Source organism: Salvelinus namaycush, unplaced genomic scaffold (assembly GCF_016432855.1).
Source record: "Salvelinus namaycush isolate Seneca unplaced genomic scaffold, SaNama_1.0 Scaffold4, whole genome shotgun sequence".
NCBI lineage: Eukaryota > Metazoa > Chordata > Actinopteri > Salmoniformes > Salmonidae > Salvelinus > Salvelinus namaycush.
Window position 1 is genome coordinate 465455 of NW_024061007.1, and position 27009 is coordinate 492463.

At 44.0% G+C, this 27009-nt stretch overlaps 1 protein-coding gene across 1 annotated transcript; it reads left to right on the forward strand.

The window, feature by feature from the left end:
- Window positions 1-18764: 18764 nt before the first annotated feature.
- On the forward strand, window positions 18765-26836 carry LOC120040989 (tripartite motif-containing protein 16-like). Its single transcript, XM_038985956.1, has 6 exons — window positions 18765-19411; window positions 19835-19930; window positions 24460-24693; window positions 25077-25236; window positions 25362-25421; window positions 25658-26836. The coding sequence occupies exons 1-6, from the start codon at window positions 18815-18817 to the stop codon at window positions 26185-26187; spliced, it is 1677 nt and encodes a 558-aa protein (XP_038841884.1). The 5' UTR covers window positions 18765-18814; the 3' UTR covers window positions 26188-26836.
- The last annotated feature ends 173 nt before the right edge of the window (window positions 26837-27009 follow it).

Below are 27009 nucleotides of genomic sequence, written 5' to 3' on the forward strand. Positions count from 1 at the left end.
CTAACCACTCGACTACCTGCCGCCCCAGTTCTTACTTATAGTTAAAACTTCTTGGTGACGGGGGCAGTATTGAGTAGCTTGGATAAATAAGGTGCCCAGAGTAAACTGCCTGCTACTCTGTCCCAGATGCTAATATATGCATAGTAGTAGTAGTATTGGATAGAAAACACTCTGAAGTTTCTAAAACTGTTTGAATGATGTCTGTGAGTATAACATAACTCATATGACAATTCTACAATTCACAACCTCTCTTTCGCCATCCGGCTTGGATTCTCTGTCGACACGACCACGTCTGAGCAGACCCCCTCCGTCTGAGCAGACCACCCCCCGGGCTACTAACTTTAAACGCCGCGTGCTAGCTTAGTGGAGGCCTCCCTGCTCCATCTACGGCTGCCCCCTGGACACTATGATCACTTGGCTACATAGCTGATGCATGCTTGACTGTCCATTAATTCACGGTACTCCATTCTGTTTATTTGTGTTTTATCTGTCGGCTCTGTGCTTTAACTCAGGATCTGTGTGTAGTTAATCCGACCCTCTCTGCCTAGTCGTCGCCATTTTTACCTGTTGTTGCTGTGTTAGACTAGCACACTGTTATTGCTGCTGTTATCTTACCTGTTGTTTTAGCTAGCTCTCCCAATCAAGACCTGCAATCACTTTATGCCTTATTGTATGTCTCTCTCGAATATCAATATGCCTTGCATACTGTTGTTCAGGCTAGTTATCATTATCATTGTTTTGGTTTGCAATGGACCCTGTAGTTCCACTCTCCGTACCTCTGATACCTCCTTTGTCCCACCCCCCACACATGCGGTGACCTCACCCATTGAGACCAGCATGTCCAGAGATACAACCTCTCTTATCATCACCCAGTGCCTGGGCTTGCCTCCGCTGTACCCGCGCCCCACCATACCCCTGTCTGCACATTATGCCCAGAATCTATTCTACCACGCCCATAAATCTGCTCCTGTTATTCTTTGTCCCCAACGCTCTAGGCGACCAGTTTTGATAGCCTTTAGCCGCACCCTCATCCTACTACTCCTCTGTTCCTCGGGTGATGTGGAGGTAAACCCAGGCCCTGCATGTCCCCAGTCACCCTCATTTGTTGACTTCTGTGATCGAAAAAGCCTTGGCCTCATGCATGTCAACATCAGAAGCCTCCTCCCTAAGTTTGCCTTACTCACCGCTTTAGCACACTCTGCCAACCCTGATGTCCTTGCCGTGTCCGAATCCTGGCTTAGGAAGGCCACCAAAAATTCTGAGATTTCCATACCCAACTATAACACTTTCCGTCAAGATAGAACTGCCAAAGGGGGAGGAGTTGCAATCTACTGCAGAGATAGCCTGCAAAGTTCTGTCATACTTTCCAGGTCTATGCCCAAACAGTTCGAACTTCTAATTTTAAAAATTAATCTCTCCAGAAATAAGTCTCTCACTGTTGCCGCCTGCTACCGACCCCCCTCAGCTCCCAGCTGTGCCCTGGACACCATCTGTGAATTGATCGCTCCCCATCTAGCTTCAGAGTTTGTTCTGTTAGGTGACCTAAACTGGGATATGCTTAACACCCCGGCAGTCCTACAATCCAAGCTTGATGCCCTCAATCTCACACAAATCATCAAGGAACCCACCAGGTACAACCCTAAATCCGTAAACATGGGCACCCTAATAGACATTATCCTGACCAACCTGCCCTCCAAATACACCTCTGCTGTCTTCAATCAAGATCTCAGCGATCACTGCCTCATTGCCTGTATCCGCCACGGGTCCGCGGTCAAACGACCACCCCTCATCACTGTCAAACGCTCCCTAAAACACTTCTGCGAGCAGGCCTTTCTAATCGACCTGGCCCGGGTACCCTGGAAGGATATTGACCTCATCCCGTCAGTTGAGGATGCCTGGTCATTCTTTAAATGTTACTTCCTCACCATATTAGACAAGCATGCTCCGTTCAAAAAATGCAGAACCAAGAACAGATATAGCCCTTGGTTCACTCCAGACCTGACTGCCCTCGACCAGCACAAAAACATCCTGTGGCGAACTGCAATAGCATCGAAGAGCCCCCGCGATATGCAACTGTTCAGGGAAGTCAGGAACCAATACACGCAGTCAGTCAGGAAAGCAAAGGCTAGCTTTTTCAAGCAGAAATTTGCATCCTGTAGCTCTAACTCCAAAAAGTTCTGGGATACTGTAAAGTCCATGGAGAACAAGAGCACCTCCTCCCAGCTGCCCACTGCACTGAGGCTAGGTAACACGGTCACCACCGATAAATCCGTGATAATCGAAGACTTCAACAAGCATTTCTCAATGGCTGGCCATGCCTTCCTCCTGGCGACTCCAACCTTGGCCAACAGCCCCGCCCCCCCCGCTGCTACTCGCCCAAGCCTCCCCAGCTTCTCCTTTACCCAAATCCAGATAGCAGATGTTCTGAAAGAGCTGGAAAACCTGGACCCATACAAATCAGCTGGGCTTGACAATCTGGACCCCCTATTTCTGAAACTGTCCGCCGCCATTGTCGCACCCCCTATTACCAGCCTGTTCAACCTCTCCTTCGTATCATCTGAGATCCCCAAGGATTGGAAAGCTGCCCCGGTCATCCCCCTCTTCAAAGGGGGAGACACCCTGGACCCAAACTGTTACAGACCTATATCCATCCTGCCCTGCCTATCTAAGGTCTTCGAAAGCCAAGTCAACAAACAGATCACTGACCATCTCGAATCCCACCGTACCTTCTCCGCTGTGCAATCCGGTTTCCGAGCCGGTCACGGGTGCACCTCAGCCACGCTCAAGGTACTAAACGATATCATAACCGCCATCGATAAAAGACATTACTGTGCAGCCGTCTTCATCGACCTGGCCAAGGCTTTCGACTCTGTCAATCACCATATTCTTATCGGCAGACTCAGTAGCCTCGGTTTTTCTAATGACTGCCTTGCCTGGTTCACCAACTACTTTGCAGACAGAGTCCAGTGTGTCAAATCGGAGGGCATGTTGTCCGGTCCTCTGGCAGTCTCTATGGGGGTACCACAGGGTTCAATTCTCGGGCCGACTCTTTTCTCTGTATACATCAATGATGTTGCTCTTGCTGCGGGCGATTCCCTGATCCACCTCTACGCAGACGACACCATTCTATATACTTCCGGCCCTTCCTTGGACACTGTGCTATCTAACCTCCAAACGAGCTTCAATGCCATACAACACTCCTTCCGTGGCCTCCAACTGCTCTTAAACGCTAGTAAAACCAAATGCATGCTTTTCAACCGTTCGCTGCCTGCACCCGCACGCCCGACTAGCATCACCACCCTGGACGGTTCCGACCTAGAATATGTGGACATCTATAAGTACCTAGGTGTCTGGCTAGACTGCAAACTCTCCTTCCAGACTCATATCAAACATCTCCAATCCAAAATCAAATCAGGAATCGGCTTTCTATTCCGCAACAAAGCCTCCTTCACTCACGCCGCCAAACTTACCCTAGTAAAACTGACTATCCTACCGATCCTCGACTTCGGCGATGTCATCTACAAAATAGCTTCCAATACTCTACTCAGCAAACTGGATGCAGTTTATCACAGTGCCATTCATTTTGTTACTAAAGCACCTTATACGACCCACCACTGCGACCTGTATGCCCTAGTCGGCTGGCCCTCGCTACATGTTCGTCGTCAGACCCACTGGCTCCAGGTCATCTACAAGGCTATGCTAGGTAAAGTGCCGCCTTATCTCAGTTTACTGGTCACGATGGCTACACCCACCCGCAGCACGCGCTCCAGCAGGTGTATCTCACTGATCATCCCTAAAGCCAAAACCTAATTTGGACGCCTTTCCTTCCAGTTCTCTGCTGCCTGCGACTGGAACGAATTGCAAAAATCTCTGAAGTTGGAGACTTTTATCTCCCTCAACAACTTTAAAAATCTGCTATCCGAGCAGCTAACCGATCGCTGCAGCTGTACATAGTCCATCTGTAAACTACCCACCCAATTTACCTACCTCACCCCCCATACTGCTTTTATTTATTTACTTTTCTGCTCTTTTGCACACCAGTATCTCTTCTTGCACATGATCATCTGATGATTTATCACTCCAGTGTTAATCTGCTAAATTGTAATTATTCGATTTATTGCCTACCTCATGCCTTTTGCACACATTGTATATAGATTCTCTTTTTTTTTTTTCTCTTTCTACCATGTTATTGACTTGTTTATTGTTTACTCCATGTGTAACTCTGTGTTGTCTGTTCACACTGCTATGCTTTATCTTGGCCAGGTCGCAGTTGCAAATGAGAACTTGTTCTCAACTAGCCTACCTGGTTAAATAAAGGTGAAATAAAAAATAAAAAAATATGGCAGGTGAAAACCTGAGAAAAAATCCAAACAGGAAGTGGGAAATCTGAGGCTTGTAGTTTTTTAGCTCAGCCCCTATTGGAGATATTAGCAACTATGACTGAGGAGCAGGCCGTTTACTCTGGGCACCTCTGTGCACCTTTCATCCAAGCTACTCAATACTGCCCCTGCAGCCATAAGAAGTTAAAAAAGGGTTCTATAGAACTGTAGAGAGGATCATCTCAGAGTTGAACGGACTCCTAAATCTGAACAAATTGGAAATACTATTGATCTACAACCCTATTCATAAATGTGTACAAATCTCAGGCGATGCTGGTGGGGGTATAAAGACCAGCGGTAATTTAGCCTACATGTTGGGGATGGACGTATGTGAAAGATAAATTATTCCCATTCCCTGCGGATATACATGCAGAGTTTTACAACATATTTGTGTACAGACATCATATCCTATCAAAGGGTAGGAGACAGTTATGTGCCCCTCCTGAGAACAGTTCATATAGAGGGAAAGGATAGTGATGTAGTCACTGTTAACTATGACAAGCCACACTACGTACCTGTAAGAAGAAATATATTGAAAAGATTCTGGTTGAGCTTAAAACGGATCAGAACAAAAATATAAAATTTACTTTTGGTAAAACGATTGTAAAACTCCACTTTAGACCCACCAAAACCTCTCTACATATCTAATATATTATTAGTGTTAGATATATATTTTTTATAAACATAATACAAATAAATAAAAAATGGTGATGGTACACAACCACCACCTCGACCCGAACCGATATGTCTCATACTATGTTGATCAAATGGGTAATAGATTACCCGGCTATCATGGATCCCCGACCATGTATGGTTCAGGGATAGGAGGTATATTCCCTAACCGATATGTCTCATACTATGTTGATCAGGTGGGTAATAGATTACCCGGCTATCATGGATCCCCGACCATGTATGGTTCGGGGATAGGAGGTATATTCTGTAACCGATATGTCTCGTATACTATGTTGATCAAATGGGTAATAGATTACCCAGCTATCATGGATCTCCGACCATGTATGGTTCGGGGATAGGAGGTATATTTCGTAACCTCTTTAGGATGGTTTTACCATTTATGAAGAGAGGCCTCAGCATAGCCAAACGACATTTAAAATCAGCGGCTTAACATTTTGTGAGGTTGTAGCCAATACTATGCCCAGACGGGCTTCATCATATTCCGAACATCAAGAAGGATCGGGTCTTATGCTGTTGTCTCGAAGACCAAAAAAGAGCCCTCAGGGTATAAGGCGCAGGCCTGCCCCTAAAAAGCGGAGGTTAACGGCTAAAAGAAACTCAGGAAGTCAAAGACGACGTAAAGTGAGGAGGTCTGGACCAAAAACTACAAAAAGAATACTCAGAAGTATTTTCTAAAAGAACAAGCAACACAGCATGTCCTCTGAAGCTGTAAAGACAGAACTCGATCTTTTCACGGCCCCCTTAACCCAACATTCAATAGAGAGGTCCAGTTATGTGGAGATAGCCCCACTCTCTGCCATTACAGACAACGGTCCTATAGAGTGTTTCTCCTTAACACAACATTCAATAGAGAGGTCCAGTTATGTGGAGATAGCCCCACTCTCTGCCATTACAGACAACGGTCCTATAGAGTGGTTCTCCATAACACAACATTCAATAGAGAGGTCCAGTTATGTGGAGATAGCCCCACTCTCTGCCATTACAGACAACGGTCCTATAGAGTGGTTCTCCATAACACAACATTCAATAGAGAGGTCCAGTTATGTGGAGATAGCCCCACTCTCTGCCATTACAGACAACGGTCCTATTGAGTGGTTCTCCATAACACAACATTCAATAGAGAGGTCCAGTTATGTGGAGATAGCCCCACTCTCTGCCATTACAGACAATGGTCCTATAGAGTGTTCTCCTTAACACAACATTCAATAGAGAGGTCCTGTTATGTGGAGATAGCCCCACTCTCTGCCATTACAGACAACGGTCCTATAGAGTGTTTCTCCTTAACACAACATTCAATAGAGAGGTCCAGTTATGTGGAGATAGCCCCACTCTCTGCCATTACAGACAACGGTCCTATAGAGTTGTTCATCCCAGGCCATGGTGACAACTACCTGGACCTCAACAACACCCTATTGCATTTAGTCTCATAGTGACCAAAATAAATGTTGGTAATATTGCAAGCGATTCCCAAGTCTCATTAATTACCCCTTGGTGACCATCTTCTCCCAAGTCTCATTAATTACCCCTTGGTGACCATCTTCTCCCAAGTCTCATTAATTACCCCTTGGTCACCATCTTCTCCCAAGTCTCATTAATTACCCCTTGGTGACCATCTTCTCCCAAGTCTCATTAATTACCCCTTGGTGACCATCTTCTCCCAAGTCTCATTAATTACCCCTTGGTGACCATCTTCTCCCAAGTTTCATTAATTACCCCTTGGTGACCATCTTCTCCCAAGTCTCATTAATTACCCCTTGGTGACCATCTTCTCCCAAGTCTCATTAATTACCCCTTGGTGACCATCTTCTCCCAAGTCTCATTAATTACCCCTTGGTGACCATCTTCTCCCAAGTCTCATTAATTACCCCTTGGTGACCATCTTCTCCCAAGTCTCATTAATTACCCCTTGGTGACCATCTTCTCCCAAGTCTCATTAATTACCCCTTGGTGACCATCTTCTCCCAAGTCTCATTAATTTACCCTTGGTGACCATCTTCTCCCAAGTCTCAATAATTACCCCTTGGTGACCATCTTCTCCCAAGTCTCATTAATTACCCCTTGGTCACCATCTTCTCCCAAGTCTCATTAATTACCCCTTGGTGACCATCTTCTCCCAAGTCTCATTAATTACCCCTTGGTGACCATCTTCTCCCAAGTCTCATTAATTACCCCTTGGTCACCATCTTCTCCCAAGTCTCATTAATTACCCCTTGGTGACCATCTTCTCCCAAGTCTCATTAATTACCCCTTGGTCACCATCTTCTCCCAAGTCTCATTAATTACCCCTTGGTGACCATCTTCTCCCAAGTCTCATTAATTACCCCTTGGTGACCATCTTCTCCCAAGTCTCATTAATTACCCCTTGGTGACCATCTTCTCCCAAGTCTCATTAATTACCCCTTGGTGACCATCTTCTCCCAAGTCTCATTAATTTACCCTTGGTGACCATCTTCTCCCAAGTCTCAATAATTACCCCTTGGTGACCATCTTCTCCCAAGTCTCATTAATTACCCCTTGGTCACCATCTTCTCCCAAGTCTCATTAATTACCCCTTGGTGACCATCTTCTCCCAAGTCTCATTAATTACCCCTTGGTGACCATCTTCTCCCAAGTCTCATTAATTACCCCTTGGTCACCATCTTCTCCCAAGTCTCATTAATTACCCCTTGGTGACCATCTTCTCCCAAGTCTCATTAATTACCGCTTGGTGACCATCTTCTCCCAAGTCTCATTAATTACCCCTTGGTCACCATCTTCTCCCAAGTCTCATTAATTACCCCTTGGTGACCATCTTCTCCCAAGTCTCATTAATTACCCCTTGGTGACCATCTTCTCCCAAGTCTCATTAATTACCCCTTGGTGACCATCTTCTCCCAAGTTTCATTAATTACCCCTTGGTGACCATCTTCTCCCAAGTCTCATTAATTACCCCTTGGTGACCATCTTCTCCCAAGTCTCATTAATTACCCCTTGGTGACCATCTTCTCCCAAGTCTCATTAATTACCCCTTGGTGACCATCTTCTCCCAAGTCTCATTAATTACCCCTTGGTGACCATCTTCTCCCAAGTCTCATTAATTACCCCTTGGTGACCATCTTCTCCCAAGTCTCATTAATTACCCCTTGGTGACCATCTTCTCCCAAGTCTCATTAATTTACCCTTGGTGACCATCTTCTCCCAAGTCTCAATAATTACCCCTTGGTGACCATCTTCTCCCAAGTCTCATTAATTACCCCTTGGTCACCATCTTCTCCCAAGTCTCATTAATTACCCCTTGGTGACCATCTTCTCCCAAGTCTCATTAATTACCCCTTGGTGACCATCTTCTCCCAAGTCTCATTAATTACCCCTTGGTCACCATCTTCTCCCAAGTCTCATTAATTACCCCTTGGTGACCATCTTCTCCCAAGTCTCATTAATTACCCCTTGGTCACCATCTTCTCCCAAGTCTCATTAATTACCCCTTGGTGACCATCTTCTCCCAAGTCTCATTAATTACCCCTTGGTGACCATCTTCTCCCAAGTCTCATTAATTACCCCTTGGTGACCATCTTCTCCCAAGTCTCATTAATTACCCCTTGGTGACCATCTTCTCCCAAGTCTCATTAATTTACCCTTGGTGACCATCTTCTCCCAAGTCTCAATAATTACCCCTTGGTGACCATCTTCTCCCAAGTCTCATTAATTACCCCTTGGTCACCATCTTCTCCCAAGTCTCATTAATTACCCCTTGGTGACCATCTTCTCCCAAGTCTCATTAATTACCCCTTGGTGACCATCTTCTCCCAAGTCTCATTAATTACCCCTTGGTCACCATCTTCTCCCAAGTCTCATTAATTACCCCTTGGTGACCATCTTCTCCCAAGTCTCATTAATTACCGCTTGGTGACCATCTTCTCCCAAGTCTCATTAATTACCGCTTGGTGACCATCTTCTCCCAAGTCTCATTAATTACCCCTTGGTGACCATCTTCTCCCAAGTCTCATTAATTACCCCTTGGTGACCATCTTCTCCCAAGTCTCATTAATTACCCCTTGGTGACCATCTTCTCCCAAGTCTCATTAATTACCCCTTGGTGACCATCTTCTCCCAAGTCTCATTAATTACCCCTTGGTGACCATCTTCTCCCAAGTCTCATTAATTACCCCTTGGTGACCATCTTCTCCCAAGTCTCATTAATTACCCCTTGGTGACCATCTTCTCCCAAGTCTCATTAATTACCGCTTGGTGACCATCTTCTCCCAAGTCTCATTAATTACCCCTTGGTGACCATCTTCTCCCAAGTCTCATTAATTACCCCTTGGTGACCATCTTCTCCCAAGTCTCATTAATTACCCCTTGGTGACCATCTTCTCCCAAGTCTCATTAATTACCCCTTGGTGACCATCTTCTCCCAAGTCTCATTAATTACCCCTTGGTGACCATCTTCTCCCAAGTCTCATTAATTACCCCTTGGTGACCATCTTCTCCCAAGTCTCATTAATTACCCCTTGGCGACCATCTTCTCCCAAGTCTCATTAATTACCCCTTGGCGACCATCTTCTCCCAAGTCTCATTAATTACCCGTTGGTGACCATCTTCTTCCAAGTCTCATTAATTACCCCTTGGTGACCATCTTCTCCCAAGTCTCATTAATTACCCCTTGGTGACCATCTTCTCCCAAGTCTCATTAATTACCCCTTGGTGACCATCTTCTCCCAAGTCTCATTAATTACCCCTCGTTGACCATCTTCTCCCAAGTCTCATTAATTACCCCTTGGTGACCATCTTCTCCCAAGTCTCATTAATTACCCCTCGGTGACCATCTTCTCCCAAGTCTCATTAATTACCCCCTGGTGACCATCTTCTCCCAAGTCTCATTAATTACCCCTTGGTGACCATCTTCTCCCAAGTCTCATTAATTACCCCTTGGTGACCATCTTCTCCCAAGTCTCATTAATTACCCCTTGGTGACCATCTTCTCCCAAGTCTCATTAATTACCCCTTGGTGACCATCTTCTCCCAAGTCTCATTAATTACCCCTTGGTGACCATCTTCTCCCAAGTCTCATTAATTACCCCTTGGTGACCATCTTCTCCCAAGTCTCATTAATTACCCCTTGGTGACCATCTTCTCCCAAGTCTCATTAATTACCCCTTGGTGACCATCTTCTCCCAAGTCTCATTAATTTACCCTTGGTGACCATCTTCTCCCAAGTCTCAATAATTACCCCTTGGTGACCATCTTCTCCCAAGTCTCATTAATTACCCCTTGGTCACCATCTTCTCCCAAGTCTCATTAATTACCCCTTGGTCACCATCTTCTCCCAAGTCTCATTAATTACCCCTTGGTGACCATCTTCTCCCAAGTCTCATTAATTACCCCTTGGTCACCATCTTCTCCCAAGTCTCATTAATTACCCCTTGGTGACCATCTTCTCCCAAGTCTCATTAATTACCCCTTGGTGACCATCTTCTCCCAAGTCTCATTAATTACCCCTTGGTGACCATCTTCTCCCAAGTCTCATTAATTACCCCTTGGTGACCATCTTCTCCCAAGTCTCATTAATTACCCCTTGGTGACCATCTTCTCCCAAGTCTCATTAATTTCCCCTTGGTGACCATCTTCTCCCAAGTCTCATTAATTACCCCTTGGTGACCATCTTCTCCCAATTCTCATTAATTACCCCTTGGTGACCATCTTCTCCCAAGTCTCATTAATTACCCCTTGGTGACCATCTTCTCCCAAGTCTCATTAATTACCCCTTGGTCACCATCTTCTCCCAAGTCTCATTAATTACCCCTTGGTGACCATCTTCTCCCAAGTCTCATTAATTAACCCTTGGTGACCATCTTCTCCCAAGTCTCATTAATTACCCCTTGGTGACCATCTTCTCCCAAGCCTCATTAATTACCCCTTGGTGACAATCGTCTCCCAAGTCTCATTAATTACCCCTGGGTGACCATCTTCTCCCAAGTGGATGTGACTTTGGGTGAACGCCTTATCAGTCAGAGTAGTGCCACCTATCCTTATAGGGCCACCCTGGAATGTTTACTAAACTATCCTTATAGGGCTATACTGGAATGTTTACTAAACTATCCTTATAGGAATATCCTGGAATGTTTACTAAACTATCCTTATAGGGCCATCCTGGAATGTTTACTAAACTATCCTTATAGGGCCATCCTGGAATGTTTACTAAACTCTCCTTATAGGGCTATCCTGAAATGTTTACTAAACTATCCTTATAGGGCCATCCTGGAATGTTTACTAAACTATCCTTATAGGGCTATCCTGGAATGTTTACTAAACTATCCTTATAGGGCCATCCTGGAATGTTTACTAAACTATCCTTATAGGGCCATCCTGGAATGTTTACTAAACTATCCTTATAGGGCTATACTGGAATGTTTACTAAACTATCCTTATAGGGCCATCCTGGAATGTTTACTAAACTATCCTTATAGGGCTATCCTGGAATGTTTACTAAACTCTCCTTATAGGGCTATCCTGGAATGTTTACTAAACTATCCTTATAAGGCCATCCTGGAATGTTTACTAAACTATCCTTATAGGGCTATCCTGGAATGTTTACTAAACTATCCTTATAGGGCCACCCTGGAATGTTTACTAAACTATCCTTATAGGGCCATCCTGGAATGTTTACTAAACTATCCTTATAGGGCTATCCTGGAATGTTTACTAAACTATCCTTATAGGGCTATACTGGAATGTTTACTAAACTATCCTTATAGGGCTATCCTGGAATGTTTACTAAACTACTCCGAAGACATTCTGAAGACACAATTCAGCCCTGGGCTGTATAGCAGGATACTGCAGGAGCATCTATGGAAGACATAGACCCCACCACCGGTGAAAACAAAGGACTGGAGGCACGTGCTCGCTACTGTGCTGAACCTCCAGAGTTTCATCTGCTAGGGCCTATACACTCTGACATTTTCTTTCAAGAACATTTACTCTTAAATTCGGTTGATTTCAGGCTGAAATTAACCAGGGCCAAGGATGATTTTTGGCTGATGTCTGCCCAAGACGGTGACTTTAGTTTGAAAGTGTTGGGGGCTACGCTTTTTTATAAAAAAGTGTTGAAATCTCCGGCCGTTCGTCTGGGTCATTCACAGGCTTTGATGAAAGGAAAAGGAAACGCCCTTTACCCTCTCCAAAGAATTACCATGAAAACCTTTAGCATACCGGTGGGAAGTAGAATCTGTAGTCAAGAAAACCTGTTTCTAGGCCCTTTACCCCGCTACCTGGTTATAGGCTTGGTTGATCACGCCTCTAATATGGGCAGCTTACATAAAAAAACTTTAATTTTCAACATTTCAATGCAGAGTATGTAGCTCTTGTGGGAGCTAACCATTAAGGAGAGCTCAGCATTAAATATAGATAGGTTTAGTTGCTAGGCTAAAGTAGCAAGGACATGCACATTAAGAGAAGATGACACCCAGGCCATATGACACCAAGGCTATACTCTATATCTGAAAAGGGTAACAGGCCAAAGCGTACATTAACCAAGGCCACACGTACATTTATGACAGCTGGACGTACTATGGTCAGAAGGATACAGGAAAAAGGATGGTAGCAAAATGACTGATGACTAACAGGTGAAACGTAAGCATGCAATGCATAAAAAAAAATGTCAACGTGAAAATGGTTCTGTCATCATTAAAACCAAAAGCAGATATGAGCGATAGTGGGCGTGAACAAGCAAAGAAGTCAGATTAGGAATATAATGGTGGCAGACGAACTAAGGGGAAGTAACTTCATTTACATATGGGATGTACACAAATGCTATGTATGTATAAAAGCAGAGCCAGTGCTAAGAAGGGTCGGCTGTTCCGCGGACCAGCACGGCTCTTGATACTTTATATTAAAAGCCAATATTGAATTCACAAGTTCTTGTAAGAGTGTTATATTTCTGAGACAATTCTCCACGACATATTTGGCGAGCTTGCCAGGAGTTGTAGGGACCTTGAATAGTGGCGTTCCTGGCTGATGACAGTTTCTCTGGACAATCTCGCAAACAGGTGGCCATCCAACTATAAGCAGGTAAGCATGTTCTTACATAGTTGTTTGTGTAAATTGCTTCAGAGATTCTGTCTGAGCGGGAAAGGCGTCACGTAGGTCTCTCTTTAAATTCCTAAAAATCCAGTAATGCTAAGAACTTTTGAGTTCAGTAAATTGCATGTATGCTTCAATTTTGGGGGTTGTTAAATGTAAATGTATAGATACATTTGTGAGAACTAGGTGGGGAGGGGCTGTGAGCCTTGCCGGTGTCGGGTGTTTAGCGGAGGGGGCTTGCGCTTGCGCTGGTTGGACCGTTTGAACGGACCCACGTGTCTGGGCTGGTTGGGTGTGGTTGTCCCGTCTGATTCTGCTTGGCCAAGCTCGACTGTTTCAGGACCTGTTTTGGGATGTGTGTCAACACAGCCCAATCAACCTGAGCAGGCGACTTGTGTTGAGTGTGCGATTCGGGTTGCTCCTCTCGCCGGACCATCTGGGGACCTTGTGTGGCCTGACTGGTGCGGATGTTTGCTCTCTCTGACTGAGCTGCCTGGTGTGGGGCTGCTGCTGCCTGCCCATATGGTCAAAACAAATCAATAAGTAGTTAGAAAGCCCACGATACAGCTCTTAAAACGATTAGAGGTCTGCTTGAGTGGCCTATTCATGGTTACCGCCCCAATAAAACGGGGGTCTGCTCGGATGAATAGAGAGAGTGCAGAAAAACGTCGGCCCGATTTGGCGAGGTTAAACTGCAGAACAAATCCTGCGGATAAAACGCTCCGTCTGTCTGAACGGGGGTCTGTAAATCAGCAGGTCACGCCATAATACAGCTCTGAGAGAAAAATAAACAAATAAACAACAGAGGTCTGGATGGGTGAACAGGGTATAAGGAAAGACTCCATGAAAATCCTGTAGAATAACGTCGGCTTATGTTGAAAAGGTGAATTAAGGAGGAAAAAAGTTATAGGTCGTTTTAGGTAAAACGTAGTGTGTGAATGAACAAATGTGAATAAAAATCTGAATGAGTGCAAATAAACGCCTGAATGAAGGTTTCTCTGTGTTAAGAAAGTGTATCAGAGCAAGCTAGAATTGTGAAGAGAGCAAGGAGGAAAAATAGGTGTGACAACCTCTTCTCTTTCTTCCGTCATTTCTACTTCCCCTTTTATTTCCATGTGTCCAGTTATCATTGGGAATTGTCCATGGGAATAAGGTGGGGGGTTAGTCACCCACTCTTCTTTTCCTTGTTTTTCTTTGTCATCCTTCTTCAGCATTTCTCTTGCTGTCTTCACGCTTTTTAGCAAACCAACTCCTTCTTCTTTGAACATTTTTAGTATTTAATTTTCTCTTTCTCGTTTCTTTTTTGTTTCTTATCATTTGGTTTATGATTCTTTATCAGAGTCTCCATTTCCTCACACACAGAGACATCCAATGTCCCATTTTATAGAAGTTTTTATTATTTATTTTTTGCTTAGGGTGTGACTAGCCCCTAAGATCTCTACTGGTGTTCTATTCATGTTTCCAGTTGTCTACTCTGCTACTTTACTAAGATCTCTACTGGTGTTCTATTCATGTTTCCAGTTGTCTACTCTGCTACTTTACTAAGATCTCTACTGGTGTTCTATTCATGTTTCCAGTTGTCTACTCTGCTACTTTACTAAGATCTCTACTGGTGTTCTATTCATGTTTCCAGTTGTCTACTCTGTTACTTTTAACTTTACTAAGTCTTTTAATTGTTTCTGATGCTTTTTCCTTTTAATTTAATTATTTATAATATATATTTGTTATATTATTTTTTATTATTATTATTTTTTAATATTTTTTTTTTTTTTTAATATTCTATTCTACTGTTACTTATTGTTTTTATTCCTAATTTATCCTTTCCCGTATCTTGTAGAGTTTCTCCAGTCTCACTCTCTTCTGGCCTCTGTAACCTGACACCTCTGCCTTTCCTTCAGGCTATAATTATCCTGCAGGCTCTGCTGCTACAGAGCCCTTCAGTTGCCCGCTGTTTCCTCCTACCGTCCTTCACGGTGCTGTAATGTCTCCAGTATATATTCTAGGCTATACCACGTTACTATGTTTATGTATTTGTTTTCACTATTTATTCTAAACAGCCTAGGTTTATTTGAACCCAATAGTATAATTTGTGCTTATCTGTATGTTTTTTCTCTCCACTCACACACACCGTTATATACTATATGTGCCTTGTTTAATACTTTAACAAGTTCTATGCATTCCAGAATAGTTATTAACACATTTATTATGTCAATGTTCTATCTTTACATAGCTTATTTTGTCCAACATCTATTGATTTTATTCCCTCTTCCCAGTGAGAGTTAAATGCACTCTCCTTCTCAAATTACACTCAGTTAACTGTCACAGAGGGGCTTGCACATTCCTTTCCCTTGACCAGTTGGACATAGATTTGTGTCCTTGACAAATCTATTGCTGTCTATTGCTGCAGGTTGTGGTGAGAACAGAACACTGGAAGATACACTACAGTTTATTCAGGAAGTATTGAGAAAGTATTCAGAAAGTATTCAGAAGTATTCAGAAGTATTCAGAAAGTGTTCAGAAGTATTCAGGAAGTATTCAGAATTATTCAGAAAGTATTCAGAAAGTATTCAGGAGGTATTCAGGAGGTATTCAGAAGTATTCAGGAATGATTCAGAAAGTATTCAGAAAGTATTCAGAAAGTATTCAGGAAGTATTCAGAAAGTATTCAGGAAGTATTCAGAAAGTATTCAGGAACTATTCAGAAAGTATTCAGGAACTATTCAGAAAGTATTCAGACACCTTCCCTTTTTAAACATTTTGTTACGTTACAGTCTTATTCTAAAAAGGATTAAATATAAAATGTTCCGAATCAATCTACACACAATACCCCATAATGACATCGCAATACCCCATAATGACATCGCAATACCACATAATGACATCACAATACCCCATAATGACATCACAATACCACATAATGACATCACAATACACCATATTGACAAAGCGAAAAACAGGTTTTTAGAAGAAAAATTTAAACAAAACTGAAATACCTTATTTACATAAGTATTCAGATCCTTTGCTATGAGACTCGAAATTGAGCTCAGGTGCATCCTGTTTCCATTGATCATCCTTGAGATGTTTCTACCACTTGATTGGAATCTACATGTGGTAAATGATTTGGAAAGGCACACACCTGTCTATATAAGGTCTCACATTTGACAGTGCATGTCAAAGCAAAAACCAAGACATGAGGTCGAAAGAATTGGCCGCAGAACTCCGAGACAGAATTGTGTCAAGGCACAGATCTGGGGAAGTTACCAAAAGATTTCTGCAGCATTGAAGGTCCACAAGACACAGCGGCCTCCATTATTCTTAAATGGAAGACGTTTGTAACCACCAAGACTCTTCCTAGAGCTGGCAGTCCGGCCAAACTGAGCAATCAGAGGAGAAAGGCCTTGGTCAGATTTTCACTCTGAAAGAGCTCCAGAGTTCCTCTGTGGAGATGGGAGAACCTTCCAGAAGGACAACCATTTCTGCAGCACTCCACCAATCAGGCCTATATAGTAGAGTGGCCAGACGGAAGCCACTCCTCAGGAAAAGACACATGACAGCCCGCTTGGAGTTTGCCAAAAGGCATCTAACATGAGAAACAAGATTCTCTGGTCTGATGAAACCAAGATTAAACTCTTTGGCCTGAATGCCAAGCGTCACGTCTGGAGGAAACCTGGCACCATCCCTACGGTGAAGCATGGTGGTGGCAGCATCAGGCTGTGGGGATGTTTTTCAGCGTCACGGACTGGTCAGGATCGAGGGAAGATGAACAGAGCAAAGTACAGAGAGATGCTTGATGAAAACATGTTTCAAAGCACTCAGGATCTCAGACTGGGGCGAAGGTTCACCTCCCAACAGGACAACAACCCTTAGCACACAGTCAAGACAACTCAGGAGTGGCTTCGGGACAAGTCTCTGAATGTCCTTGAGTGGCCCAGCCAGAGTTGAACCCGATCTACCATCTCTGGAGAGACCTGAAAATAGCTGTGCAGCACTGATAGCAGCAACAACCACCGCAGAGAAGTTGGCTGTATTTACAGCTGTCACAGTAGACCAGGGGTGTCAAACATACGGCCCGCGGGCCGGAACCGGCCCCCAAGGAGGTTCGATCAGGCCCGCAGGATAATTTGAAAGTGGAAAAAATGCATAAAAGACATGGAATTAATATTTTTAATTCGCTGCAATTCATGGATTATCCGCTAAGGGGCGCACTCTTTCCATCAGAGTAGAAGACAAGCCGCATCACTGAGACAGACTGAAAACAGCAGACGGTATCAATGCGCCATCTGCTGCTTGTTACGACGTTGTTAGGACCACGTCCTATTTATTTACAGAGATGCACGGAAAACCTTCGTGCTTGGTGTGTTTGCAACAAGTTTCGGTATTGAAGGAATATAATATTCGACGCCACTACGAGACTCATCACAGCGAAAAATATGACGGCTTGCAAGGACAACTGAGAAGAGATAAGATTAACGAATTGCTGGCGGGTCTGAGGAAACAGCAGTCAACTTTCATCCAGAGCCGAGAAGTCAGTGAAGCAGCGGTAAAAGCCAGCTACCTAATTGCTAGCGAAATAGCATTAGCATCGAAGCCGTATTCCGACGGTGACTTTGTTAAACGATGCATGATGAAGGCGGCTGAACTTGTATGTCCCGAGAAGCGACAAGCTTTTGCCAGTAAATTGTAAATTGCACATTTGTCTAAGGAAATATGAGGTGTTTCATGAAATGTTTTGTAAAAGGATAGTTCATTAAATTTCAATATTTTCCTAATGTTCTTGTGCTTCTTTACACCAAAACAAAGGAAAGACATGATATTTTGGTTATTTATAGCAGAGTATGGTATAATTTTAATGGTCCGGCCCACTTGACATCTCCCTAGGCCGTATGTGGCCCACGATGCGAAATGAGTTTGACACCCCTGCAGTAGACAGACAGACAGACAGACAGACAGACAGACAGACAGACAGACAGACAGACAGACAGACAGACAGACAGACAGACAGACAGACAGACAGACAGACAGACAGACAGACAGGTTGTTTACTATGACTGGATGAAGGGATGCAGTGTTGAAGGCTTCCTTTAGGTCTCCTGGTCTCTTGGGATTTAAACTGTGACTACAGAGAGATAGTCCTAACCATTCAATCAATGTACACAACAAACAGTCATCATTAACATGTAGTACCTCTAACCCTGACCCTAGACCTAACAGTAATAACCACACTGTAATGTAAAGTATTACCTCATTGTCAATGATCAGTCAATACATACAGTATTCATTTCACCTACAGTACATTGTATCAATATCAAGTTCCCTCCTCATTACAACCACGTATTAATTATTATAGACACTTATAATCAGTGTTATAACACATACGTGTATTATAAGGCATTATAAAGGTCATTAAAATAATTATAATATGTACTTCATAGAAACTGTTACCCTTTATATATTCTAACCACTCTATTTAATATTAAGGGTCCTAACCTAGGAACTAAAATATGTGTCTCCTTCTCGACGTTGCATGCAGTTCTCCCTCCCTCTCTCTAACCCCTCCCTCCCTCTAAACTCACCTATCTGGCAGAACCAGAAAGTCCATACCTCCCAAAAACTCTCTTCTGTGGAAACAAAACTGATCTGAGTCTCTGTGTCGTCTGTCTGTGTGAGAGTGAACAACCGTCCAAATGGCTCAACAGGGAGATCTGCTGGACCAGGACCAGTTCTGTTGTTCTGTCTGTCTGGATCTACTGAAGGAGCCGGTCACCATCCCCTGTGGACACAGTTACTGTAGGAGCTGTATTGAGGGCTGCTGGGATCAGGATGTTCTGAAAGGGGTCTATAGCTGTCCTCAGTGCAGACATACCTTCACTCCAAGGCCAACGCTGATGAAAAATAACATGTTGGCTGAGGTGGTGGAGAAACTGAGGAAGACAGGACTCCAGGCTGCTCCCCCTCCTGCTCTGTGCTATGCTGGACCTGGAGATGTGGCGTGTGATTTCTGCACTGGGACCAGAAAGCAGAAAGCCCTCATGTCCTGTCTGGCGTGTCTGGCCTCTTACTGTGAGACTCACCTCCAACCTCACTATGAATCTCCTGCTTTCAAGAAGCACAAGCTGGTCAAAGCCACCGCACAACTACAGGAGAAGATCTGCTCTCATCATGACAAACTGCTGGAGGTTTACTGTCGTACCGATCAGCAGTGTATCTGTCTGCTGTGTGTGATGGATGAACATAAAGGCCATGATACAGTGTCAGCTGCAGCAGAGAGGACTGAAAAACAGGTAAGACCAGAACAACTTGTTGGTGACTGTCTGATAAACAAAGAATTAAAGATACAGTAGGAACTAAATCTGTTTGAATATGAGAGAATTCAAATGAAATGGATTCACAAATATGAACACAAACCTTGAGTATATAGATTTGTTAACCCAGATTCTCCAAATGTATCACCATTTTCTAAAGTCAAACACTATTATCATTCTGAATGGCCTTTTATGAGTCCAAAGTTCAGTCTCAACCCCTTGATACATGTAGGCCCACCATAAAAACTATAATCATTCACATAGCAACATAATATCATATTGTAAAGGGACTTCCTCAGGATTGTAGACCTTCCTCTCTATGGGTCCTATGTCACATTACTATACTATTGATCTACTGGACTAATAAAGCTTGATAGCTAACTGAAGAGTGATTCTCCACAGAGGCAGCTGGGGATGAGTCAGCAGAAGGTCCAGCAGAGATTCCAGGAAAGAGAGAAGGAGCTGAAGAATCTCCAAAAAGCTGTGAAGTCTTTCAAGGTGAGTATTGTTGACCAGAGGAGACACACCATTTCACTTCTCTTATCCAGTCAGAGAGAGAGAGAGGGGTCCCTATTCAATCCCACTGACCCCACTGTTGGGAACAGGCTGTCTGGACCCCTTTCAGAGAATAGACTGTTTCATGTAACTGACGGGATATGAACCCAGGTCTACCGTGGGAGAAACCAACATCTTGACCGTTACACCAAGAGGACATTCCCTATTGGACCGACACTGATTTAGAAGTAGCAGGCGGGGCTACCTCATCACATAACCATGAGTAACCATGACTGACTCATGTCCCCTATACATTAACATGGAGCTCTCTCTCTATTCAATTCAAAGATCTTTATTGGCATGGGAAACATATCTTTACTATGCCAAAGCAAGTGAAATAGATCATAAATCATAAATCATTAAATCATTAAATCATAATGAACAGTAAACATTACTCAACATTTATTTTCAAAAGAATAGAGACATTTCAAATGTTATAGTTCAAGTGCAAACAGAGTGAGTCGTGCGCCAGACTGAGTTCTGGAGGTGAAATGGAAATGAATGAGGGAGAGTTAAGTGAGGTAGAAGGTGTGGTGAAGAGTTCAGAACCAGAGAAGTATTTGGTCATACGAGATTTGACTTCAGAAGAGTTCCAGGGTGTGTTGAGTGGTGGTGTCCCGTCCTCCCAGGTAGTTGGCATGGTGCAGGAGCAGATAGGGTCAAAGTAGTGGAATGGGGTAGTGGGTTTTTAATGAGTGTAGGGTTAGTTGTCATGGTGCAGGAGCAGATAGGGTCAAAGTAGTGGAATGGGGTAGTGGGTTTTTAATGAGTGTAGGGTTAGTTGTCATGGTGCAGGAGCAGATAGGGTCAAAGTAGTGGAATGGGGTAGTGGGTTTTTAATGAGTGTAGGGTTAGTTGGCATGGTGCAGGAGCAGATAGGGTCAAAGTAGTGGAATGGGGTAGTGGGTTTTTAATGAGTGTAGGGTTAGTTGTCATGGTGCAGGAGCAGATATGGTCAAAGTAGTGGAATGGGGTAGTGGGTTTTTAATGAGTGTAGGGTTAGTTGGAATGGTGTTACTTAGTATTATCATAATTTCCCCTTTTCCCATTTTGTATCACAATGTAAATTAGATTTATATTATAGTCCAGTTGGGGGCGGTAATGCAACATATTGGATGCCAACCGCCGTTAAACTCCAAAGAAGAAGAAACGTTATATTATGTCTATGTACAGTGTTGTAACGATGTCTCTCTCTCTCTCATTCCATCACTTTCGTGGTAGTTGGTTGTGTGGGTCTCTGGTTATGAATGGGGCGCTGACAGAAAATCGTTGATGGATATTTATAGAGCTCTGATCAGGACAACAATTGATTACAGGTGTATAGTTTATGGAACAGCAGCAAAGACTTGTCTTCAGAAGCTGGACAGAATCCAGTATATAGCTTTAAGGATATGTATTGGTGCATTTAAATCAACATCTGTATGTGTCTAACTAGTGGAGACAGGTGAGATGCCTTTGGGTATACGGCGTAATAAATTGTCATTAGCTTATTGGGTTGAAAGGCTGTGAGGTTGAGCATCCCACTGCTACTGTTCTAGATGACTGTTGGGAATATACTAGTAGACAAGGCAGTGGTTTTGGTTGGACAGTTGTAGGTATTAATGTTATTATGGAGAATTGAGAGAATGGGTGTAGTAGTGAGATTCTGCTGGGTCCCAGCACATTCAGGTGTGGAAGGAGATGAAATTGTAGACCAGTTATCTAAAAGTGCTTTAAAACAAGATATAATTGATATTAATGTTCCACTGGGTAGAGGTGAGGCCAAACGTAAGATCAGAGACATTTTGATAGATGTGTGGCAGAAGAGATGGGACTCTGAGCACAAGGGACGGCATTTATATGTCCTCTAAAGGTCGGTGGACCAAGATTCAAAGGTCAGATTAGGAAGGAAGAGGTGGTGTTTACTCGATTGTGTTTAGGACATTGTACATTGAACTGGTCCTTACATCTGGTTGGCAGCATGTGAATGGTTTGTGTCTGGAGGGTATGGTCAATGAAACGGTGGAGCATGTGTTGTTATATTGTTGTAAGGATGTTGAAGAGAGGGAAAGATTGAAGTGTAGGGTCATTGAGGTTGGACGGGGTTGGGGGGGTTTGGAAGGGATTTGGGGGATGGGGGAGGGTCTATTAGAAGTTAGTAGGACTCTTTTTTATTTTCTCAGAAGTTCTGAGTTAGGTAGGAGGATTTAGAAATGTTGTAAACCGTGATTGGACACACTCCAGCACAGTAGGTGGCGCCATGCACCTTTAACGTTGGTTTGTGGACCGCCATTATATCATAGAAGAAGAAGTTGGTCTGTGAGGGTTTTGTGGTTCCTGAGGAGGGCTACTATTCTTTTTTATTTTGGTTTTCAAGTATTTTCAGAATGTATTAAAGCCAAAGCTAAAGCTACCCTAAACAATTCAATATATCAGTCAATATATTGTAATGAAACAGTAGGGAGCAGGTCTCGAACCCTCGAACTTCTAGCCCGAGGTCCGGCGCGCTATCGACTGGGCCGCAAAAGCATGCTCGTGCGGCAGAGTCGATTTCCGCGCTTATAACCCCAGGGTCGTTACACTACTCCCTCCTTTCAAAGAGCGCGTCCTCGCGCTAGCTTGCGACTCTACGTCTTACAGGAACGCGTTCACCGGCCAAGCACACACACTGTCGTGGATGCAAGGTCCGATCCCACTTCTGACACCAATGTAATGAAACAGTAGGGAGCAGGTCTCGAACCCTCGAACTTCTAGCCCGAGGTCCGGCGCGCTATCGACTGGGCCGCAAAAGCATGCTCGTGCGGCAGAGTCGATTTCCGCGCTTATAACCCCAGGGTCGTTACAATATTTTCTCTGTGATTTGTTGTTTTCCCGTCAACCGTTCCATCGCATCTTAACCGTGTTACCGGGCGGGCACTAGGACCCGGGGGAGGCTGCTGCTGCAGAGGCTGCTGCACCGGTAGTGACGTCAGTCCTACTTGTAGCTCATTGTGGTCAACGTCAGCTGTGGCTCGAGACTGCTAGCTAACGGTTAACGGAGAGGAAAAGACTCTGACAGGACACATTCATGTAGATAGGCTATGATGGCAATTTGTGGTAAGTTACAATAGAGAGAGAGACTTTTCACCACTATAGACTTTGGTCATAATCAAAGCTTTGTTAACCAATACGTTTTTATGTGAGGCTGCCGGTAAGTTACAGTGTAACAGACGTTGTGAGCTAGCTAACGGTAACGTTAACGGTGTCTTTTAAATTCCACATAAGTTATGTGGCGATGATATCTAGATAACGTTGTATTTAATGTAGTTTTACTATCTATGCCAGGCTATAAATGACACAAATGATATCTAGTTAACTTTGTATTTAAGTTTACATGTGAGTCATTTAGCAGACACTCTTATCAAGAGCCACTAGGGTTAAGTGACTAAATCGGCCTAAAAAAGGCGATTTACAGATTTTTCACCTAGTCTGCTACTTAACACCAAGCGGTCCAGGAGGGGAGACAAGTTGTTATTTTCCAGTTCCGTCCTAAGAACAGGTTTTAGTGGTCAAATAAAAAGGGAGACATTTTTTGGTGCCATTTAGGGGAAATGTAATTCTAAGGATCATTCCAGTCAGAAGAGGCTCTGTGAAGGTTCGTTTCTATTAATTTGCTATGGCCTCGCTAGTGTTCCAGCTCAGACAACGTTCTTTGGCCGTTTGGACTTGTTCTATTGTCCAGCCTACTAGGACTCAGGGGGCAGAGGCTGGGTCTAGCCCTGCTACGGGGCAGGCTACTGGAGGGGGTACCAGGAGGGAGGAGAGTAGAGCAGGACCAAGAGGTGTTCTGTACCTGTCTGTCCAGGAGGGAGGAGAGTAGAGCAGGACCAAGAGGTGTTCTGTACCTGTCTGTCCAGGAGGGAGGAGAGTAGAGCAGGACCAAGAGGTGTTCTGTACCTGCCTGTCCAGGAGGGAGGAGAGTAGAGCAGGACCAAGAGGTGTTCTGTACCTGTCTGTCCAGGAGGGAGGAGAGTAGAGCAGGACCAAGAGGTGTTCTGTACCTGTCTGTCCAGGAGGGAGGAGAGTAGAGCAGGACCAAGAGGTGTTCTGTACCTGCCTGTCCAGGAGGGAGGAGAGTAGAGCAGGACCAAGAGGTGTTCTGTACCTGCCTGTCCAGGAGGGAGGAGAGTAGAGCAGGACCAAGAGGTGTTCTGTACCAGTCTGTCCAGGAGGGAGGAGAGTAGAGCAGGACCAAGAGGTGTTCTGTACCTGCCTGTCCAGGAGGGAGGAGAGTAGAGCAGGACCAAGAGGTGTTCTGTACCTGCCTGTCCAGGAGGAGGGACAAGGCCTGGTGGACCTGGAGAGCAGGGTGGCAGAGTTCTGACTCAATGAGGTGCAGAGAGGCTACTGTACCTACTGTCTCTCTCTCTGTCTCTCTGTCTGTCGCTCTGTTTCTCTCTGTCTCTCTGTCTCTGTCTCTGTCTCTCTCTCTCTGTCTCTCTCTCTCTTAACAGCGCTCTGCACAGGCAGCAGTGGAGGACAGTGATCAGATCTTTACTGAGCTGATCCGCTCCATTGAGAGAAGGAGCTCTGAGGTGAAGGAGCTGATCAGAGCCCAAGAGAAGGCTCAAGTGAGTCAAGCTGAAGGACTCCTGGAGCAACTGAAGCAGGAGATAGCTGAGCTGAGGAAGAGAAGCACTGAGCTGGAGCAGCTCTCACACACAGAGGATCACATCCATTTCCTCCAGGTAACTAAACTGTCTTGTTACATGTGATATGAAATTAACTTCATGTGAAACTATTCATCTCAATCATTATGTTGTCCTGTCTCTCTCTCTCTGTTTCTCTCTCTCTGTCTCTCTCTCCCTGTGTGTCTCTCTCTCTGTGTCTCTGTCTCTCTCTCTGTCTGTCTGTCTCTCTCTCTCTGTCTGTCTCTCTCTGTCTGTCTCTCTCTGTCTGTCTCTCTCTGTCTGTCTCTCTCTGTCTGTCTCTCTCTGTCTGTCTCTCTCTGTCTGTCTCTCTCTGTCTTTCTCTCTGTGATTCTCTGTCTCTGTGTCTCTCTCTCTCTCTCCCCCTGTCTCTCTCTCTCTCTCTGTCCCTCTCTGTCTCTCTCTCTCTTCTCTCTCTCCAGAGTTATCAGTCTCTCTCCAGTATCAGTGTATCTTCAGACTTACCCAGCATCGTTGTCCGTCCTCTTCAGTACTTTGGAGATGTGAGTAAGACTGTGTCTGAACTGAGAGAGAAACTAGAAGACTTCCTTAAAGGAGAATGGACCAAGATCTCCACTACAGGTGTGTTGAAAACAATAAGAACATCAACTTTAGACCATTGAAAGTTCCCTACTAGTCATATACATGTGGAATATGGTCTGATGATAACATTCCCTCTCTCTGTCAATGTGTTTGTGTGTCTGTAGTGAATATAGTGGATGTTGTACTGCCTCCAGAGCCCAAGACCAGAGAACAGTTGTTACAATGTGAGTCTCTTTATTGTGAAGTAACTAACAGTCTCTTTTTACTGACACTCCTAACAATCCCTCTAGAAATATATAGCAATAGTAGATCTAATCAAAGACTGGGTATCTATCTGACTCCTCATATGTCTCTGATTTGATCTCTGCTGTGCTCTAATCAAAGACAGGGTAGATACAATATCTGACTTAACTTATTGTTCTGACTCCCCTCATTGGTCTCTGCTCTGCTCTTCTCCCAGATTCCTGTCAGCTCACACTGGACCCAAACACAGCACACACACACCTCTCTCTGTCTGAAGGGAACAGAAAGGTGACCTATACAGACCAAGTCCAACCATATCCTGACCATCCAGACAGATTCACATACTTCTGGCAGGTTCTGTGTAGAGAGGGTCTGTCTGGACGCTGTTACTGGGAGGTGGAGTGGAGTGGTGCTGTTTATACAGCAGTCTCATATAAAGACATCAGCAGAACAGAGGAAGGTAATGATGGTGGATTTGGAGACAATAACAAGTCCTGGAGTTTACTGTGCTATACATGTGGTTATTGTTTCAGACACAATAATGTTGAGACTAAAGTATCAGGCACTCAGTCCTCCAGAGTAGGAGTGTACCTGGATCACAAGGCAGGTACTCTGTCCTTCTACAGTGTCTCTGACACAATGACCCTCCTCCACAGAGTCCAGACCACATTCACTCAGACCCTCTATCCTGGGTTTAGGTTTGGATATTTTCACCTTTTCTCTGGTTCTGCTGAGCTGATAAACTGATTTGTTAATAATTAAAATTCAATACAATGTTTTAATCTTGTACATTTCCATGAATCATGATGTCTGGTGTTGATGTATATTGGTTGTCATTCAGAACCATTGATATGTTTTCTCAGTTGGTTCTCTGTCTCTATGTAATTCTCCTCAGTATCATTGATCAGCTTGTTGGTCCTAATTGATGTGTTCTCTGTCACCTGGAGCTGCATGGAAAATGGTCCAGGAACTAAAGGACAATTCAGGACTAGTCAGCCCACTACAAGCTGGTATCACTTACTTTCTACTAAACTATATGGACTGGTTTCCCAGACACAGATTAATCCTAGTCCTGGACTAAAAAGTATGTTCAATGTAGATGTCCAGGAAACCGTCCCTAAATGTGTCATCTTTCATCCTCCCATACTGCTCAGTCCAGCAACATTAAACCTGTCCAGCAGGTGGTGCTATTGACCAAACAATAAAACCAGCAGATATCTTGACTTGCCACTCAGTATATCAGTAATGTTCAGAATAGTACTTTAATATCATTGGAGATTGATGGTCTTTTTAATCCACTATCCAGAGTCAGGAACAGATGAAGTTAGGTCTGCTACTGTTCAGTGATTAAATATGATTTATGGTGATGGGAAATAATAAAAAACACTAAACTTCATCTAGTAATAGTTTTCCTTTGTTATTTATTCCAAGGTGTGTCTTTAACTTGTAAATGTATTGGGTGGAGGTGAGCTAGTGGTGTGGCTGATAGAATAGAATGAAAAGGGAGGAGGGGAGGAAGAGGGGAGGAGTGAAGGGCTGTTCAAGAATCCAGATGAGGAAGAGGAAGAT